At 41.2% G+C, this 20,751-nt stretch overlaps 2 protein-coding genes across 2 annotated transcripts; both read right to left on the bottom strand.

The window, feature by feature from the left end:
- Positions 1-12,347: 12,347 nt before the first annotated feature.
- LOC138906519 (uncharacterized) lies at positions 12,348-15,741 on the bottom strand. Its single transcript, XM_070195479.1, has 6 exons — positions 15,653-15,741; positions 15,232-15,565; positions 14,889-15,059; positions 14,641-14,758; positions 14,355-14,599; positions 12,348-12,422 (listed from the first exon to the last, which is right to left on the bottom strand). The coding sequence occupies exons 1-6, from the start codon at positions 15,739-15,741 to the stop codon at positions 12,348-12,350; spliced, it is 1,032 nt and encodes a 343-aa protein (XP_070051580.1).
- An 18-nt stretch (positions 15,742-15,759) lies between these two features.
- On the bottom strand, positions 15,760-17,586 carry LOC138906516 (uncharacterized). Its single transcript, XM_070195475.1, has 2 exons — positions 16,852-17,586; positions 15,760-16,398 (listed from the first exon to the last, which is right to left on the bottom strand). Exons 1-2 carry the CDS (start codon positions 17,584-17,586, stop codon positions 15,760-15,762), a joined length of 1,374 nt encoding a protein of 457 aa, XP_070051576.1.
- Positions 17,587-20,751: the final 3,165 nt, after the last annotated feature.

Here is a 20,751-nt window from a genome sequence, read left to right as displayed (position 1 = left end):
AAGAGCTAAAATGTAAAAATGACCCATATTTTTTGTGATTTTTCGTTTAATAATGCAATTAACTCATGTAATTAAATAATAATATGCAATTAAATCTAAGATGCTATGCAATGAATATTTTATATATTTATGGTATTTTTTATAATTTTAAATATTAAATAAGTAACTAAATGCAGACAAAATTAACCAAAAAATCCTAAAATTCAATAAAAACGAAAATAATTTAGAAAGATCTACTTTTGAACTTTGTAGGAGTAATTTTAGGAAGACAAAAATCAGGTGCTCACAACTGCCCCTCTTTGCTCGGAAACACGAAGAGTTTTTGGGCAAAGATAAAGTGAGCAAATACGAGCAATTTTTTGTCCTTTTGGATACTCCATGGGAAGCGTTATTAAAAAGTCTGACTGAACCTTGCTTCGGAGGTTGTCTACATATTCTTGGCTATAAAGGAATCAAGTCAGTGTAGTTCTGAAAGTTTTAGTAGCTGGGACTACCGAGAAGCTGTGATTTCACTGTTGTTGCTGTTGTTACTGCTTGCTGACCTCATTATTATACCAAAATCAAAATGAAAAAAAACTAAGCAAGTCTATCAGCTATGAGTTACAAGATTCCTATCTATATGTGATGACCCAAAATGTCATCTTTTTTTAATGATTAATTTTGTGTTCTAAGACCTCGAAAATAAAAATACTATTTATCATTACTCGACTTGCGTGCGCAGTTCGTAAAATTTTTCAGAAAGTTTTTATGTGAAAATGGATTAAAATATGAATTAGAGCTTTAAAACTCAACTGAGTTGACTTTGGTCAATATTTTGAGCAAACGAACTCGGATCAGTATTTTGATAATTCCGGTAGGTCCGTATCGTGAATTGGGACTTAGGCGTATGCCCGGAATTAAATTCTGAGGTTCCTAGCCCGAGATATGGAAGTCCGTAGTGGAATTAGGCTTGAAATTTCGAAAGTTGAATTTTAAGAAAGTTTGACCGAGGGGGCTGACTTTTTGATATTGGGATCGAAATCTGATTCTGAAAATTTTCATAGCTCCGTTATGTCATTTATGACTTGCGTGCAAAATTTGAGGTCAATCGGACTTGATTTGCTAGGTTCCGGTGTTGTTTGTAGAAATTAAAAGTTTCAATATTCATTAGGCTTGAATCTATGTGTGATTCATATTTTTAGTGTTGTTGGATGTGATCTGAAGATTCGACTAAGTTCATATGGTGTTTTAGAACTTGTTGGTATATTTGGTTGAGGTCCCGAGGGCCTCGGGTGTGTTTCGGATGCTCAACGGGTCATTTTTGGACTTAGAGAAGTAGCAGATTTTTCTGGTTTTTGTTGCAGAAGATTGTTCTTCGCGTTCGCGAACGTGTGGTCAGTGGAAGCATCACGAAAGCGAGGAGTAGGACGCGTTCGCGAAGAGTGTTTTCTGAGTGTGAGGTTTTGTTCTTCGCGTTCGCGAAGGGGAGGACGCGAACGCAAAGGTATGGTCTGTGTGTGCATCGCGAACACGTGAGTGGCGTCGCGTTCGCGAAGGAGAGCGAGGCAAGGATCGCGTTCGCGAAGAAGAAACCACTGGACAGAATGTTTAAGTTCAAAAATGGGACTTCGTCCCATTTTTCATTTTTAACGATTTGGAGCTCGGATTGTGGCGATTTTTGAGAGATTTTCAGATAAAACGTTGGGGTAAGTGTTCTTAACTCAATCTTTGTTAGATTACCCGAATCTATCACTGTTTTTAACAATTAATTGGTGATTTAAGTTGAAAAAAATTCGAAAACCCTCTTGGATAGATTTGAGGATTTGAGGGTCGAACTGTTATTGGAATTTAGTCATTTTGGTATGATTAGGCTCGTGGTTGAATGGGCGTTCATATTTCGTAACTTTCGTCGAATTCCGAGACATGGGCCCCATGGGCCATTTTTGAGTTAATTTCGGATTTTTATTGAAAATGTAATATTTTCTTATAGAATTAATTCTATAATTTTTGTTGACTGTATCAAATTATTTATGACTAGATACGAGTCGACCGGAATCGAAAAATCGAGGAAAAGGCATATTACTTGATTAAATTGGAGCAAGTCGAGGTAAGTGACTTGTCTAACCTTGTGTGGGAGAAATTCCCCTAGGATTGGTATTAAATGTAATGTGATGAAAGTCGTGTACACGAGGTGACGAGTGTGTACACGGACTAAATGTGAAGGACTAATTGTTTTACCTGTTTAATTGAAACTTGGTTTCTTTTATATTGTGCATTATTTGAAGGTTAATTTTCTTTAAATTAAATATTATTAATATGAAGTATTTGACATTTCTAAATTTGATATTGAAGCAACGTATTAAAGATTTTGAAATATTATTTTTCTGAATTATTTATTCCTGAATATTTCGTAAGATTTTTGAATTATTTTGGTATGAGCCGTGAGCTCTTTATTATTGAAAAATATTGTTGATGATTTATTTTTGAAAAAATTAAAATATTGGGCACTTGAGGTGCAGATTGTGATATATTGTGATATTGATATGCATGCGGTGGTATAAGGTCTGGGTATTGAAACGCATGCGGTAAGATATGGGTGGCTTGATACGCGTGGCTAGTAGGGGTGACTACTAGAATTCATGCGGTGTGATTAGGGTGGCTAAAATGCGGGATGCTATTTCGAAAAAAATATTTTATTTAAATGAATTGTGAAGGCTCCCGCGGTGATATAAGAAAATGAGATATTGTGAATTTATTTATGATTTGGGACTACGAGGCGGTACCTCGGTAGTGCCCTTGTTGATATTGATTTATGGCCATAGTTGCCTTCGATTAATTGTTGTGATTTTTATAAAGTTGAAAGAAAATCTGTTTTGATTCCACGAGATATTATTTGCAATTATTTGGTGTCATTAAATGTAACATACTATTTGATTCATTTTCACAGTCATTTTATCTTATTAAATTGTTTAAACATTTTTTCCCATGTCATTATCTATTGTCCAGTAGGGCCTGACCTGACTTCATCACTACTCTACTGAGGTTAGGCTTGGCACTTACTGGGTACCGTTGTGGTGTACTCATACTACGCTTCTGCACATCTTTTTGTGCAGATCCAGGTACATTTTACCAGTCTAGACGTCAGTGAGTTACCTGCGCACGGAGACTTCGAGGTATATCTGCCAGCATCCGCAGACTCCGGAATCCCCTTCTATCATTTTATGTTGCTTTCTTATTTTTCTTTAGACCTTGATACATAGAAACATTGAGAATAAATTTGTAGAAGCTTGTGACTGATTTCTACCGGATTTTGGGAGTTGTAATTATTTGAATTGTAGTTTATTTATTTCAGATATTTATGATTATTACGCATTGATAGGCTTACCTAGTCTTAGAGACTAGGTGCCATCACGACCTCATACGGAGGGAATTTGGGGTCGTGACAAGTTGGTATCAGAGCACTAGGTTCATAGGTGTTATGAGTCACAAGCAGGTTTAGTAAATATTCATTTCTTTGATTCCTTACCGTGCACCTTTGTTGATTTCAAAGTTCTAAACAATTGTCTTTCTATTCTCTCACAAATGGTGAGGACACGCACAACTGGATCTGATGATCAGATACCCGCGCCCCCTATTGGAGCCGCAAAAGGCCGGGGTCTGGGCAGAGGCCGAGGAAGACCACGTGGTACAGCCAGAGCACTTGCACGAGCCGCCGCACCAGAGCCACCAGTAGCTCCAGTTGGAGAGGAGGCACCTGAGACGCCTGTTACTACTCCTGCACTTCAGGAGACTCTTGCCCAGTTTTTGAGTATGTTTGGCACTCTAGCTCAGGCAGGGTTAATTCTACTTGCTCCTGCGACATCTCAGGCCGGGGGAGGAGCACAGACTCCTGCCGCCCGTACTCCAGAGCCACGGGCCCAAGTTGACCATGCCCCAGAGGTTATACCAGTGCAACCAGTTGTCCCAGTTTGGCCTGAGATTAGGGCAACAATTTCAGAGGGGGAGCAGCTCAGGATCGAGAGGTATAAGAAGTACCACCCTCCCACTTTCAGCAGTTTAGCTTCATAGGATGCTCAGGGTTTTCTGGAGGAATGTCACCGTATCCTTCGTACTATGGGTATTGTGGATTCCAGTGGGGTTTCTTTTACGGCATTCCAGTTTATAGGAGAAGCCTACCAGTGGTGGCGGGCATATGAATTAAATAGTCCGGCTGAGGCAACTTCACTTACTTGGACTTAATTTTCAGATATGTTCTTAAGGGAGTATGTTCCTCAGAGTCTTAGGGATGCATGGTGCGCAGAGTTTGAGCAGCTATGCCGGGGTTCTATGACCGTGTCAGAATATGCGGTCCGATTCAGTGATTTGGCTAGGCATGCACCAGCCTTAGTTGCCACTGTTCGAGAGCGGGTTCGCAGATTTATTGAGGGTCTTCACCCTAGTATCAGATACAGTATGGCCAGAGAGCTAGAGATGAACATCACATACCATCAGGTAGTGTCAATTGCTAGGAGATTGGAAGGTATGCGGACTCGGGAGAGGGAAGAGAGGGAAGCTAAGAGACCCCGAGATTCTGGCATATATAATAATTATCGTGCCCCAGTTGCAGCCCGTCATGGTAGAGGCTATGTGAGTCATCCTATTCATTCAACACTTCCAACTTCCAGTGGTATTCCGACTACTCCCACACCTCAAGTTCCATATTATGCACCACCAGTTTCTTCTGTACCTCCTGTACGGGGTACTTTCAGCGGGCAGTCTAGTCGATCAGGCCCGAGCCAGTCCCAGCAGCCACGTCCTCTGAGAGCTTGTTTTGAGTGTGGTGGAACTCGTCATATTATGAGAGATTGCCCCAGATTTAGGAGGGGTACACCTCCACAAATTTCTCAGGCCCCACCTATTCCACAGGGTCCTCAGGCTTCTCATGCCATGATTACTGCACCAGTTGCCACTCCACCTGCAAAGCCAGCTAGAGGTGGAGGTCGGGCAGGTAGAGGTCGTCCTAGAGAGGGAGGCCAGGCCAGATATTATGCTCTTTATGCTAGAAAAGATGTCGTTGCATCCGATTCTGTTATCACATGTATTATTCTAGTCTGTCATAGAGATGCATCAGTTTTATTTGATCCAGGCTCCATTTATTCTTATGTGTCATCTTATTTTGCCCCGTATTTGGGCATATCACATGATTACTTGAGTTCTTTTGTTTATGTATCTACACCCGTGGGTGAATCTATTATTGTGGACTGTGTGTATCGGTCGTGTTTAATTATTATCAGTGGTTTTGAGACCAGAGCTGATTTATTATTGCTTAGTATGGTAGATTTTGATATTATTTTGGGCATGGACTGGTTGTCTCCCTATCACGCTATTCGTGATGGTTACGCCAAGATGGTGACATTGGCTATGCCAGGTCTACCGCGGCTAGAGTGGAGAGGTACTTTGGATCATGTTCCTAGTAGGGTTGTTTTATTTCTTAAAGCTCAACGAATGATTGAGAAGGGGTGTGATGCGTATCTTGCCTATGTGAGAGATGTTAGTATTGATACTCCTACTGTAGAGTCAGTTCCTGTAGTAAGGGATTTTCCTGATATATTTCCAGCAGAACTTCCGGGTATGCCACCCGACAGGGATATTGATTTTGGTATTGATTTATTACCGGGTACTCAGCCTATTTCTATTCCACCATACCGTATGGCCCCAGTAGAGTTGAAAGAATTAAAAGAACAGTTACAGGAATTGCTTGATAAGGGTTTCATTCGGCCTAGTGTATCGCCTTGGGGTGCTCCTGTCTTATTTGTAAAGAAGAAGGATGGTTCTATGCGGATGTGTATTGATTACCGCCAGTTGAACAAGGTTACAGTGAAGAAAAGGTATCCATTGCCACGTATTGATGACCTATTTGATCAGCTTCAGAGTGCCAGGGTATTCTCTAAAATTGACTTGCATTCAGGCAATCATCAGTTGAAGATTCGGGATCCAGATATCCCGAAGACTGCTTTCAGGACTCGGTACGGTCATTACGAGTTCTTGTGATGTCTTTTGGGCTGACCAACGCCCCAGCAATATTTATGCAATTAATGAATAGTGTATTTCATCCCTATCTTGATTCTTTTGTCATTGTGTTTATTGACGACATTCTGATGTATTCCCGGAGTCGGGAGGATCATGAACAACGCCTGAGGACTGTGCTCCAGATTTTGAGAGAAAAGAAGTTATATGCAAAATTTTCAAAGTGTGAATCCTGGCTTGATTCAGTGGAATTTTTGGGTCATATAGTTTCGTGCGAGGGGATCAAGGTAGATCCAAAGAAGATTGAAGCAGTGCAAAGTTGGTCCAGACCGTCCTCAGTTACGGAAATCCGGAGTTTTCTTGGTTTGGCTGGGTATTACCGCCGATTTGTAAAGGGTTTCTCTTCTATTGCTGCATCTATGACCAAATTGACCCAGAAGGGTGCTCCGTTCAGGTGGAACGAGGAATGTGAGGAGAGCTCCCAAAAGCTCAAGACAGCTTTGACTACAGCCCCAGTATTGGTATTACCTATAGGTACAGGATCTTATACTGTGTATTGTGAGGCATCGCGTATTGGTCTTGACGCAGTGTTGATGCAAGATGGTAGGGTGATTGCCTACGCGTCCAGACAGTTGAAGGTGCATGAGAAGAATTATCTTGTACATGACTTGGAGTTAGCAGCTATTGTTTATGCCTTAAAAATTTGGCGGCATTATTTGTACGGTATCCATTGTGAGATCTACACCGATCATCAGAGATGGTTGGAGTTGCTTAATTTGCAGTAACAGAGATGGTTGGAGTTGCTTAAGGATTATGATATCACCAGTCTCTATCATCCTGGGAAGGCCAATGTGGTGGCTGATGCCTTGAATCATAAGGCGGAGAGTTTGGGCAGCTTAGCATATTTACCGGTAGCAGAGAGGCCTTTAGCCTTGGATGTTCAGGCCTTGGCCAACCAGTATTTCAGGTTGGATGTTTCCGAGCCGAGCCGAGTTTTGGCTTATGTGGTTTCTCAGTCTTCTCTTTATGATCGTATCAGGGAGCGTCAGTATGATGACCCTTATTTGCTTGTCCTTAAGGATACGGTTCAGCACGGTGATGCCAAGGAAGTCACTATTGGAGATTACGGTGTACTACGGATGCAGGGTAGGCTATGTGTATCCAATGTAGATGGCTTGCGTGAGTTTATTCTCCAGGAGGCTCACAGTTCGCGGTACTCCTTTCATCCGGGTGCTGCGAAGATGTATCGGGACTTGAGATAACACTATTGGTGGAGGCGGATGAAGAAAGACATAATGGGGTATGTATCTCGGTGTCTAAATTGTCAAAAGGTGAAATATGAGCATCAACGACTGGGTGGATTACTTCAAAAGTTAGAGATTCCAGAATGGAAATGGGAGCGGATCACTATAGATTTCGTTATTGGGCTCCCACGGACTCAGCGGAAGTTTGATGCAGTTTGGGTGATTGTGGATAGGCTGACCAAATCAGCTCATTTCATTCCTGTGATTACTACTTACTCTTCAGAGCAGCTGGCTCAGGTATATATTCGCGAGATTTTCAGACTTCACGGTGTACTGGTATCTATCATCTCTGACCGGGGTACACAGTTTACCTCACGATTTTGGAGGGCAGTACAGCGTGAGTTGGGTACTCGGGTAGAGTTGAGTACATCATTTCACCCTCAGATAGATGGGCAGTCCGAACGCACTATTCAGATACTGGAGGATATGCTTCGTGCGTGTGTGATAGATTTTGGGGGTGCTTGGGATTAGTTCTTACCACTTGCGGAGTTTGCTTATAACAACAGTTACCAGTCAAGCATTCAGATGGCTCCGTATAAGGCTTTATATAGTAGGCGGTGCCGGTCTCCAGTGGGTTGGTTCAAGCCTGGCGAGGCTAGACTATTGGGTACAGACTTGGTTCAGGATGCCTTGGAAAAGGTTAAGTTGATTCAGGATCGACTTCGTACAGCCCAATCTAGACAGAAGAGTTATGCGGATCGGAAGGTTCGTGATATTGCATTCATGGTTGGTGAGTGGGTATTGCTACGGGTTTCACCTATGAAGGGTGTGATGAGGTTCAGGAAGAAGGGCAAGTTGAGCCCTAGGTATATTGGGCCTTTTGAGATTCTTGAAAGAGTTGGAGAAGTGGCTTACAGACTTGCGCTACCACCTAGTCTCTCTGCGGTTCATCTGGTATTCCACGTTTCTATGCTTTGAAAATATCACGGCGATCCGTCTCATGTGTTAGACTTCAGTTCGGTTCAGTTGGTCAAGGATCTATCTTATGTTGAGGAACCAGTGGCTATTTTAGATAGGCAGGTTCGAAAGCTGAGGTCAAAGAACATTGCTTCCTTGAAGGTTCAGTGGAGGGGTCATCCGGTCGAGGAGGCGACTTGGGAGGCCGAGCATGATATGCGTAACCGTTATCCACACTTATTCACTAGCTCAGGTATTTTTTCTAATCTTCGTTCGAGGACGAACATTTATTTTAGAGGTGGAGAATGTAATGACCCAAAATGTAATCTTTAAATTTAATGATTAATTCTGTATTCTAAGACCTCAAAAAAAATACTATTTATCATTACTCGACTTGCGTGCACAATCCGTAAAATTTTTGGGAAAGTTTTTATGTGAAAATGGATTAAAATATAAATTAGAGCATTAAAACTCAACTGAGTTGACTTTGGGCAACATTTTGAGTAAACAGACTCGAATCAGTATTTTGACAATTCTGGTAGGTCCGTATCGTGAATTGGGACTTGGACGTATGCCCGGAATCAAATTTCGAGGTCCCTCGCCCGAGATATGAAATTTTGATGAAAAAACAATTTAAAGTTTAAGTTCAAATAATGACCGGATGTCGAATTATGTGCAAACGACCCCGGAATAGAATTTTGATGATTCCAACAGCTCTGTATGGTGATTTTGGACTTAGGAGTGTGATCTGAATTTTATTTGGAAGTCCGTAGTGGAATTAGGCTTGAAATGCCGAAAGTTAAATTTTTGGAAAGTTTGACCGAGGGGTTGACTTTTTGATATCGGGGTCGAAATCCGATTCTGAAAATTTTCATGGCTCCTTTATGTCATTTATGACTTGCGTACAAAATTTGAGGTCAATCAGACTTGATTTGATATGTTCCGGTGTTGTTTGTAGAAATTGAAAGTTTCAAAGTTCATTAGGCTTGAATCTATGTGTGATTCGTGTTTACTATTGTTGGATGTGATTTGAAGATTCGACAAAGTTCTTATGGTATTTTAGGACTTACTGGTATGTTTGGTTGAGGTCCCGGGGGCCTCGAGTGTGTTTCGGATGCTCAACGGGTCATTTTTGGACATAGAGAAGTAGCAGATTTTTCTAGTTTTTGTTGTAGAAGATTGTTCTTCGCGTTTGCGAAGGTGTGGTCAGTGGAAGCATCGCAAATGCGAGGATTAGGACGTGTTCGCGAAGAGTGTTTTCTGAATGTGAGATTTTGTTCTTCGCGTTCGCGAAGGGGAGGACGCGAACGCGAAGGTATGGTATGTGTGTACATCGCGAACGCGTGAGTGGCGTCGCGTTCGCGAAGGAGAGCGAGGCAAGGGTCGCGTTCGCGAAGAAGAAACCACTTGACAGAATGTTTAAGTTCAGAAAATGGGACTTCGTCCCATTTTCCATTTTTAACGATTTGGAGCTCGGATTGTGACGATTTTTGAGAGATTTTCAGAGAAAACATTGGGGTAAGTGTTCTTAACTCAATATTTGTTAGATTACCCTAATCTATCACTGTTTTTAACAATTAATTGGTGATTTAAGTTGAAAAAAATTCGAAAACCCTCTTAGATAGATTTGAGGATTTGAGGGTCGAACTGTTATTGGAATTTAGTCATTTTGGTATGATTAGGCTCGTGGTTGAATGGGCGTTCATATTTCGTAACTTTCGTCGAATTCCGAGACGTGGGCCCCATGGGCCATTTTTGAGTTAATTTCAAATTTTTATTGAAAAATGTAGTATTTTCTTATAGAATTAATTCTATAATTTTTGTTGACTATATCGAATTATTTATGACTAGATACGAGTCGACCGGAATCGAAAAATCGAGGAAAAAGCATATTACTTGGTTAAATTGGAGCAAAGTCGAGGTAAGTGACTTGTCTAACCTTGTGTGGGAGAAATTCCCCTAGGATTGGTATTAAATGTAATGTGATGAAAGTCGTGTACACGAGGTAACGAGTGTGTATACGGACTAAATATGAAGGATTATGTGTTCAAATTATGAAGATCACTGTTGCATATTAATTAAATTATTAAATCTTGTTATATTCTCCATTATTGATTTGATTTGTATACCTTAAATTTGCTTGACCTTTTCCTGCTAATTGTTTTACCTGTTTAATTAAAACTTGGTTTCTTTTATACTGTGCATTATTTGAAGGTTGATTTTTTTTAAATTAAATATTATTAATATGAATTATTTGACATTTCTAAATTTGATATTGAAGCAACATATTAAAGATTTTGAAATATTATTTTCGTGAATTATTTATTCCTGAATATTTCGTAAGATTTTTGAATTATTTTGGTATGAGCCGTGAGCTCTTTATTATTGAAAAATATTGTTGATAATTTATTTTTGGAAAAATTAAAATATTGGGCACTTGAGGTGCAAATTATGATATATTGTGATATTGATACGCATGCGGTGGTATAAGGTCTGGGTATTGAAATGCATGCGGTGAGATAAGGGTGGCTTGATACGCATGGCTAGTAGGGGTGACTACTAGAAGTCATGCGGTGTGATAAGGGTGGTTTAAACGCGGGATGCTATTTCGGGAAAAATATTTTCTTTAAATAAATTGTGAAGGCTCCCGCGGTGATATAAGAAAATGAGATATTGTGAATTTATTTATGATTTGGGACTACGAGGCGGTACCTCGGTAGTGCCCTTGTTGATATTGATTTATGGCCATAGTTGCCTTCGATTAATTGTTGTGATTTTCATAAAGTTAAAAGGAATTCTGTTTTGATTCCACGAGATATTATTTGCAATTATTTGGTGTCATTAAATGTAACATACTATTTGATTCATTTCCATCGTCATTTTATCTTATTAAATTGTTTAAACATTTTTTCCATGTCATTATCTATTCTCCAGTAGGGCCTGACCTGACCTCGTCACTACTCTACTGAGGTTAGGCTTGGCACTTATTGGGTACCGCTGTGATGTATTCATACTACGCTTCTGCACAACCTTTTGTGCAGATCCAAGTACATCTTACCAGTCTAGACATCAGTGAGTTACCTGCACACGGAGACTTCGAGGTATATCTGCCAGCGTCCGCAGACTCCGGAGTCCCCTTCTGTCATTTTATGTTGCTTTCTTATTTTTCTTTAGACCTTGATACATAGCAACATTGAGAATAAATTTTTAAAAGCTTGTGACTGATTTCTACCGGGTTTTGGGAGTTGTAATTATTTGAATTGTAGTTTATTTATTTCAGATATTTATGATTATTCCGCATTAATAGGCTTACCTAGTCTTAGAGACTCGGTGCCATCACGACCTCCCACGGAGGGAATTTGGGGTCGTGACCCTATAGGTCTTCAGAAACTTGATTTTGAATCTTCTACAGTTCTGTTGTGCATCTCGAATTGTCGACTCGCATTTTTGAGGCGAGCTTCTGCTACCTCTAACTTGAATTGACCCTATTCTTCAGGCGGGCTCCTACTACTGTCTTAAAGGTTGAAGTTAATTCTGAAGTGACTTCCCTCGTTTTTCAGGTGGGTGCCTGATGCTGACTTAAAAATTAAAATAAATTCCCTCGTTCTCCAGGTGAGCGCCTGATGCTGACTTAAAACTTGAAATAATTTCCCTCATTTTTCAGGTGGGCGCCTGATGCTGACTTAAAATTTGAAATAAAATTCCCCCATTTTTCAGGTGGGCGCCTGATAATTACTTGCACTTGAAATAAGTTCCCTCATTCTCTAGGTGGGCGCATGATGCTGACTTAAAACTTGAAATAATTTTCCTCATTTTCCAGGTGGGCGCCTGCCAATGACTTGAACTCGAAATAAATTCCCTCATTTTTCAGATGGGCGCCTGCTCATGACTTGAACTGAAATGAATTCCCTCATTTTCCAGGTGGGCGCCTGCTCATGTCTTGAACTTGAAATAAACTCCCTCATTCTCCAGGTGGGCGCCTGCCAATGACTTAAAACTTGAAATAGATTCCCTCATTCTCCAGGTGGGCGTCTGCTGACTCAAAACTTGAAATAAATTCCCTCGCTTTCCAGGTGGGTTCCTAATGTTGACTTAACATTTGAAATGAATTCCCTCGTTGTCCATGTGGGCGCCTGCTCATGACTTGAACTTGAAATAAACTCACTCATTCTCCAGGTAGGGCGCCTGCGCTGACTTAAAACTTGAAATGAATTCCCTCATTCTCCAGGTGGGCGCCTACAATCACATTAACACAGACAAAACAAAGAAACTTTTTTGCCCCAGTTCGTACCAGGAACCTTCATTGAGTGTTAGTTGAATCCCATTATCCAGGAGGGTCCTGAAAATTAAAAACTAGATCCCATTGTCTAGGAGGATCCTGAAAATCTGAACTTATCTGGAACATGCTTTCCTCATGGAGTATCCCTATACAGCAAACACAATTTGTTACCCATGTTTCACTCAAAGAAAATTTCGTCAGTTTTAAAATGTGGTGGTTAGTTTGTGGCATCCTTGTTGAAGGTATCTTCTTCTGCCGCTACCACGCTTAATTCTGATTAGCTGCTTCGGCTAACAAAGAATTGTTTGACATTTTTGATCGATCCTTGACCACAAAAAACCTCTGAATCTGAATCCCTTACACTCAACTTGTTATATGGTACTTTTATTTTGACAATTGTTGAACCTTTGCATTTCCTTAAAATTCACGAATCACTTGACCACCTGAACTTCAATTACCGCCACATTGCTCATTTTGAATCATGTCACTTGTGATGTGTTTGGCTGAATCTCGCTTGGTGCAATTAAAAAGTTGGTAATGGGCTTTAAAGTCCTTTCTTTCTTGCATAACAAAGACTAACTTGGCAGGGACTTAGAAAAATAGACCCAAAAGAAAACGAAGCGAAGTGACTTCGAGAATTAGGAATAAAGTAGAAATTTTTGAACAAATATGACTATTTGAAGAAAAATGGAAAAGAGACTTATCTGAATGAAGCAGTTGGCTCCAATGATCATGACGTGCATTTCGGATTGATCAGCCAAATCCATCCAACTAATCACATTTTAGTTCATGCCATTTCTTCATACTTCAAACCGGGTTTCCATAATTCAATTTCTCTGTAAAGTCATGAACCTCAATCGGCTTGTAGTGCCCCGAGGGCCAGCAAACCTCTCTCATTTGCTCCTATTTCAACTTACAGTTGCCTTACAGTGCCCGTAAGAGTTTTCACCAATAAGACTCTCTCATTATGAATTTTCTCTCAACTCACCATCGCCCTACGGTGCCCGTGAGGGTTTTCACCAATAAGACTCTCTCATTTATTCATTTTTCCTTATGCCCATGAACAAAGGTGCTACCCATGATGTAAATCATACCTCTATCTCACTTGACTTGGCATCCTAAAAGTTGATCAGAAGGTCTTTCTTTAGACTGTAGTGTAGGTTTTGGACAGGGTTAGAAAGAAAGGGTGGCATGAAGGCTCAAAATAATTTAAGATGAAGGGGTTCAAGATTACAACTTTTGGAATCAGATCTTTTTATAAAACTAAAACTTCTGCCCCAGTTTCTTCGAATCTGGGGAATTTTGAATTTTTATTTTGATGGGACCGACCCATATAAGGCTGTCTACGTATCCTTAACAGGAATCAGGTCGAACGTAGTTCAAACTAGTAAAAGTTGTTTATTTTTGTTACTTTGCTTTTCTTTTCTTTTTTTTTTCTCCTTTCTTTTTCTCTTTTCTTTCTTTTGCTTTTCTCTTCTTCTTCTTCTTTTTTTTATTTTTCTTTTCTATTTCCAACTCTACTTCTGATTCCAAAAGAGGGGTATGAAAGAAAATAAATAAGGCTCAAAAAGGGGTAACAAATGATAAAATTATTTGGGATAGCAGAATAAAATGCCTTCGTCATTCCAACTTTGAAACATGCCTAGTACAAAATGCGATTGAAGATAAGTAAAGAAATCATACATAATATCTCTTGGCTGCATCAGAATTGATAGCCATATCCACACATTTACCTTCTATGTATGTTAAATACAAAGCACCATTGGGCAACACCTTTGTCACAATGAACGACCCCTGCCAGTTTGGGGCGAACTTGCCTTTAGCTTCAGCCTGATGTGGAAGATGCGTTTCAATACCAGCTGGCCCAATTCAAATTTCCGGGGACGCACCTTCTTGTTGTATGCTCTTGCTATTCTTTTCTGATACAATTGACCACGACATACTGCTGCCAATCTTTTTTCATCAATCAAACTCAACTGCTCTAGTCGAGTTTTGACCCATTCATCATCAATTCCAGCTTCAGCAACGATCCGAAGGGATGGAATCTCAACTTCTGCAGGTATAACTGCCTCAGTTCCATATACCAGCAAATAAGGAGTTGCACCTACTGAAGTACGAATAGTAGTGCGATAACCTAGTAAAGCAAAAGTAACTTTTCATGCCATTGCCTGGAACCTTGCACCATCTTACGAAGTATCTTCTTTACGTTCTTGTTAACAGCCTCAACGGCTCCGTTTGGCTTAGGACGATATGGAGTGGAGTTGATGCATAATCTTGAATTGTTGACATACCTCTTTCATCAAATGATTGTTGAGGTTAGCATCATTGTCTGTGATGATTACCTTGGGAATTCCGAACCGGCAGATGATATTTGAATGAACAAAATCTACCACCGCCTTCTTGGTCACGGACTTGAAAGTTACAGCTTTGACCCACTTGGCAAAGTAATCAATGGCCACCAGAATAAACCTATGCCCATTTGATGCTGCCAGCTCAATTGGTCCAATGACATCCATGCCCCAAGCAACAAAGGGCCAAGGTGCAGACATTGTGTGTAACTCGGATGGAGGGGAATGAATCAAATCACCATGCACCTGGCATTGATGACATTTGCGAACAAAGTTGATGCAATCTCGTTCCATGGTGAGCCAATAATAACCTGCTCAAAGAATCTTCTTTGCCAAGACATACCCACTCATATGCGGTCCGCAAACTTCGGAATGCACTTCGGCCATGATGGTAAAAGCTTGTTTAGCATCTACGCACCTTAGTAGTCCTAGATCTGGAGTCCTCTTGTACAAGATTCCCCCCATTTAATAAAAATCCACTAGCCAGACGTCGAATGGTTCTCTTTTGATCACCTATGGCATGTACCGGATATACCCCCGACTTGATGTATTCTTTGACATCATGGAACCAAGGCACACCATCAAGTTCCTCCTCAACCACATTGTAATAGGCATGCTGATCACGGACTTGGATATGCAGAGGGTCGACGTAAGTCTTATCTGGATGGTGTAACATTGATGCTAGAGTAGCCAAAGCATCGGCGATCTCATTATGAATCCTGGGAATATGCCTGAATTCTACTGACCTAAATCTTTGACAAAGATCATGCAGACACTGTCGATACAGTATGAGCTTCAAATCCCGAGTCTCTCATTCTCCCTGAATCTGGTGAACCAACAAATCTGAATCTCCCAAAACCAATATTTCCTGAACTCCCATGTCTATAGCTAGTCTCAAACCCAGAATGCATGCCTCGTACTCAGCCATGTTGTTGGTGCAATAAAATCAAAGTTGAGCTATTACGGGGTAGTGATGCCTTGTTTCAGAAATGAGTACAACCCCTATTCGGACGCCTTTCATGTTAGCAGCTCCATCAAAGAAGAGTTTCCAACCTGGCTTTTCCTCATGGTCAACCTCGTCAACATACATTACCTCTTCATTAGGAAAATAAGTCTTCAATGGTTCATACTCTTCATCCACCGGATTCTCGGCCAAGTGGTCGGCCAAGGCTTGGGCTTTCATCGCGGTCCGGGTCACATAGATGATGTCAAATTCTGTGAGTAAAATCTGCCACTTTGCAAGTCTTCCTGTGGGCATAGGCTTCTGAAAGATATACTTTAGAGGATCCATACAAGAAATGAGATAAGTAGTGTAGGATGACAGATAATGCTTTAATTTTTGTGCTACCCAAGTCAGGGCGCAACACGTCCTTTCAAGAAGAGTATACTTAACCTCATAAGGAGTGAACTTTTTGTTGAGATAATAAATGGCTTGCTCTTTCTTGCCTGAGATGTCGTGTTGACCCAGTGCACAACCAAAAGAATTATCCAGGACTGTCAGATAGAGAATCAAAGGTCTCCCATGCTCTGGCGGTACCAGCACAGGTGGGTTTGACAGGTACTTCTTGATCTTATCAAATGCTTCCTGACACTCGTCAGTCCACTTAACCGCAGCATTTTTCCTCAACAACCTAAAAATGGGCTCAGAAGTCGTTGTGAGTTGAGCAATAAACCTGTTGATGTAGTTTAACCTCCCGAGTAGGCTCATCACCTCAGTTTTATTCTTTGGAGGTGGTAATTCTTAGATGGCCTTGATCTTTGACGGGTCCAACTCAATACCGCGTCGACTGACTATGAATCCCAATAGTTTTTCGGACGGGACACCAAATGCACATTTCGCTGGATTGAGCTTGAGGTTGTACCTACGGAGCCTTTGGAAAAACTTTCTCAAATCCCCAACATGGTCGGACTGCTTCTTTGAATTTATGATCACATCATCTACATAAACCTCAATTTTCTTGTGTATCATGTCATGAAATATGGTAGTCATTGCCCTTATGTAAGTTGCCCCAGCATTCTTCAAACCGAATGGCATTACCCGGTAGCAATATGTCCCCCATGGCGTGATGAATGCTATCTTTTCTCCGTCTTCTTCATCCATCAGGATCTGGTGATATCCTGCATAGCAATCCACAAAAGACCCGATCTCGTGCTTGGCACAATTGTCAATCCAAATGTGGATGTTTGGTAATGGAAAGTTATTCTTTGGACTTGCCTTGTTGAGATCACGATAATCAATACATACCCTGGTCTTATCATCTTTCTTTGGTACTGGCACAACATTAGCTAACCAAGTGGGATATCGAGTGACCCGAATGACCTTTGCGTCAAGCTGCATTGTGATTTCTTCTTTGATCTTCACACTCATGTCAGTCTTGAACTTCATTAACTTTTGCTTGACTGGAGGGAATGCCGGATCAATTGGCAATTTATGAACTACCAAATCAGTGCTCAAACCCAGCATGTCGTCATACGACCATGCAAAAGTATCTTTATATTCAAATAGTGCTTTGATTATTTCTTCCTTGATTTGCGGTTTCAGATGCACACTTATCTTGGTTTCCCTGATATTATCTTGATCTCCTAAATTGATTGCTTCAGTTTTATTCAGATTAGGCTTGGCTTTTTCTTCAAAGTGATTTAGTTCTCTACTGATTTCCTGAAATGCTGCTTCTTCATCATATTCTGTTTCATCACACTCTACTTCTTGGATTGTTATTTTAGAATTAGATTGGCTTTTAAGATTTGGCTGAAAATTCCTCATGCATGTCATGTCATTGAAACCAGCATAAAAAGAATTGTACAGAAAAAAAAAGAAACAAAAACAAAAATGAAACGCTATTAGGAATAATGGAAAAACGGAAAATTGTATTTCATTGAAAATAAAAAGATAGAAAGGTTTGTACATCAAAACAAGCAAACATAAAAATCTGGATTACAACCCTGGGATAAATAAAATGACAGAAAGGAAAACAAAGAAAACTACTAAAACTCCTTCCGGGTGGGGAGAGGAGTAGCTTTCCAATTTCTAAGCTTCACATTTGGCCCAACAAGCTGCACATCGGCATTACTGGAGCCTTCCCCGATTTCTACCATATTAACCTCATCAAAAAGACTCTGGAATCTCTTGATCAGCTCTTCATCAAAGTCGACCACAGGTTTTGGGACTGCTGATATTGGGTGTTTTGCGATCCCTGGCTTGACAAAAGACTTGGAGATGTGTGGAACAGGCTTAGGAAGTGACCATGCCTTTCTGTTCAAATTTTTAGCCCTTTTCACGTCCTTCCCTGTGAGTGTGAATCCCAAACCAAATATACCGAAACTTTCATGTGGACACATCGGATGTGCAATACCTTGCAGAGATGAACCCAGACCTTTGCCTGGCACAAAATCATTCTTCAATATTTCATTTGCTACCGTGACGGACGCGGAGGGTAGCTTTGGACCCGTAATGCATCCTCCCTCAGGAATCTTCTCGACAGATACTGTTTTGAACGTTTGGTAAACCCATGGCCCTTTATCATCTTCAGCTTCAATAAATGGAACAGTTGTGTCATTGTAAGCAGATAAGTTCTCATCACCGTGCACAACTATTTCCTGCCTGTCCCATTCGAACTTTACCATTTGATGCAGAGAAGACGGGATTGCCTTGGCAGTATGTATCCAGGGCCTGCCCAATAACAAGTTGTAGGAGACAGCCACATCTAGCACTTGGAACTCCATAGTGAACTCAACTGGCCCTATTGACAATTCGAGCATTATATCACCGACAAAATCTTTCCCTCCTCCATCAAAGCCTCGAACACATATATTGTTCATGTGGATCCTTTCAGTGTCAATCTTCAACTTTTGCAAAGTGGACAGAGGGCAAATATTTACACTAGAACCGTTATCGATCAGTACCCTTGAGACAGCAGAATCCTCGCACTTCACTGTGAGATAAAGGGCTCGGTTGTGTTCTGTACCCTCCATAGGAAGTTCATCATCTGAGAAAGTGATCATGTTTGCTTAGAAGATCTTGTTAGCAATCTTCTCCAGGTGGTTCACCGTGATCTTATCAGGAATATGGGCCTCATTCAAAATCTTCATCAGGGCTTTGCGGTGTTCATCTGAATGTATCAGCAAAGACAAAAGAGAGATCTGAGCTGGTGTTTTCCTTAACTGCTCCATAATGGAATAGTCTTGCATTTTCATCTCTTTCAAGAACTCTTCAGCCTCTTCTTCGGTGACCGGCTTCTTTACTGAGATGTGGCCATCCTTGAATGGCTTGGATTTCCTCAGTTCCTCTAGGTAAAACATCTCCCAGAACGAGTCAGCCCTCCGGTTTCATTGACTTCTTCCTCTACTTTTTTCCCTTTATATGTCACTATCACTTGTTTGTAATTCCACAGGACGACCTTTGTGTCAATCATTGGTAACTGGGTCACTGGCTTAATAATAACGAAGGTAATACGAGCCCCTTCCACGATTATGACAGGCTTGCCCGGGATCCCTAGCACGACCACTTTTTGCTTTTCCTGTTTCGCTTCACCATCAATCGGAGGCCCTTTCACAACCAATACAGATGGCTTCACGTTGAGCGTGCTTAGCTTCTCCGACACCCCTTCAATTGTCAAAGGCATTTCTTTTGCATAATCTGGATCTTTAACTGGATTACTTTCGCTAGCTCAGATCATCATGATAGACTTGGAAGAATTATTGGGCTCCCCATCCTTATGAACTATCTCAATCATATGTGTCTCTGTATGGGCTGGCAAAGGATTTTGGTTGATGTTTGGCACCTCCGGGCTCTGGACCACAATTTAATTTGTATCAATGAGCTCTTGGATCGCCTCTTCAAATGCCAACACTTCTCTGTGTCGTGCCCTGGGGCATCAGAACAATATGCGCATCTGAGGGAACAATGAAGGTTCCTTGGAGGTGGATTTGGTATCTTTGGCTCAATCGGCCTCAAAACGTCCAATTGCCTCAACCTTTGAAACAAATTGGTATATGACTCTCCAAGAGGGGTGAAGGTTTCTTTCCGCTGCTGCCTTTCTTTTCTATAATCCGGCCTTGGTCGAAATCTTGGACCAGTTGGGTTTCGGTATAGTTGTGGGGGTGGATAAGGATTTTGTGGAGTTGGAGCACGCCATTGCGGGTAAGGAGGGGGTTGCGTATATGACTGTGCATGGTAAACATGGTATTAGGATGGTCTGAGTGAATATTCAGGGTCTTGTGGTGGGAGATAATGTTGGGATGGATTATATGGAGCTTGGGTGTAGGCTTGGGGTCGAGGTTGGGTGTACTGGTGAGGCGAATCCGCTGGGCCACGCCATGATCCAGAGACAAACATAGCGACATCATCTTTCTTCTTTTTGCCTAACAGGCTTCCGGTGCCACTTTGAATTGCCTGTGTGGTTGCTTTTATGGCGGAGTAGCTCATGATCTTGATTTACTTGAGTCCTTCTTCCACCATTCCTCCCATCTTTACCACATCGTTGAAAGACTTACCTATGGCTGAGATCAAATGGCTAAAGTAAGTAGGCTCTAGGGCTTGAAGAAAGTACTCGACCATCTCTTCTTCTTCCATTGGAGGATTGACCCGTGCAGCTTGTTCTCTCCATCTGAAACCATATTCCCTAAAGCTCTCACTGGGCTTCTTCTCTACCTTGGTCAAAGATAGGCGATCCGGGACAATGTCTATATTATACTGAAAGTGCCGAGCAAAGGCCTGAGCCAAGTCGTCCCATATGTACCACCTGCTAGCGTCTTGGCGGGTGTACCATTCCAAAGTTGCCCCACTCAGACTCCGACTGAAATATGCCATTAATAATTCGTCTTTCCTACCAACGCCTCTCATCTTGCTGCAAAAGCCTCTCAAATGGGCCATGGGATCTCCATGTCCATTGTACAGGTCAAACTTGGGCCTCTTGAAGCCAGCGGGCAGTTGGACATC

Source organism: Nicotiana tomentosiformis, chromosome 1, assembly GCF_000390325.3.
Source record: "Nicotiana tomentosiformis chromosome 1, ASM39032v3, whole genome shotgun sequence".
NCBI classification, from domain to species: Eukaryota; Viridiplantae; Streptophyta; class Magnoliopsida; order Solanales; family Solanaceae; genus Nicotiana; species Nicotiana tomentosiformis.
This window is presented reverse-complemented; position numbering and strand designations above follow the sequence as displayed.

Bases quoted from the DNA above. Each gene is read 5' to 3' on its own strand.
- LOC138906519 (XM_070195479.1), bottom strand. From the start codon at position 15,741: ATGGCTGAGTACGAGGCATGCATTCTGGGTTTGAGACTAGCTATAGAC. The intron at 15,060-15,231 runs GTGCGTAGATGC...CATCAATGCCAG, and splicing joins CCAGATCTAGGACTACTAAG to GTGCATGGTGATTTGATTCA. The intron at 12,423-14,354 runs GTGCGTCCCCGG...ATGTGATTGTAG, and splicing joins CAAGAGCATACAACAAGAAG to GCGCCCACCTGGAGAATGAG.
- LOC138906516 (XM_070195475.1), bottom strand. From the start codon at position 17,586: ATGACATGCATGAGGAATTTTCAGCCAAATCTTAAAAGCCAATCTAAT. The intron at 16,399-16,851 runs GTAATGCCATTC...GACGAGTGTCAG, and splicing joins GGGGGACATATTGCTACCGG to GAAGCATTTGATAAGATCAA.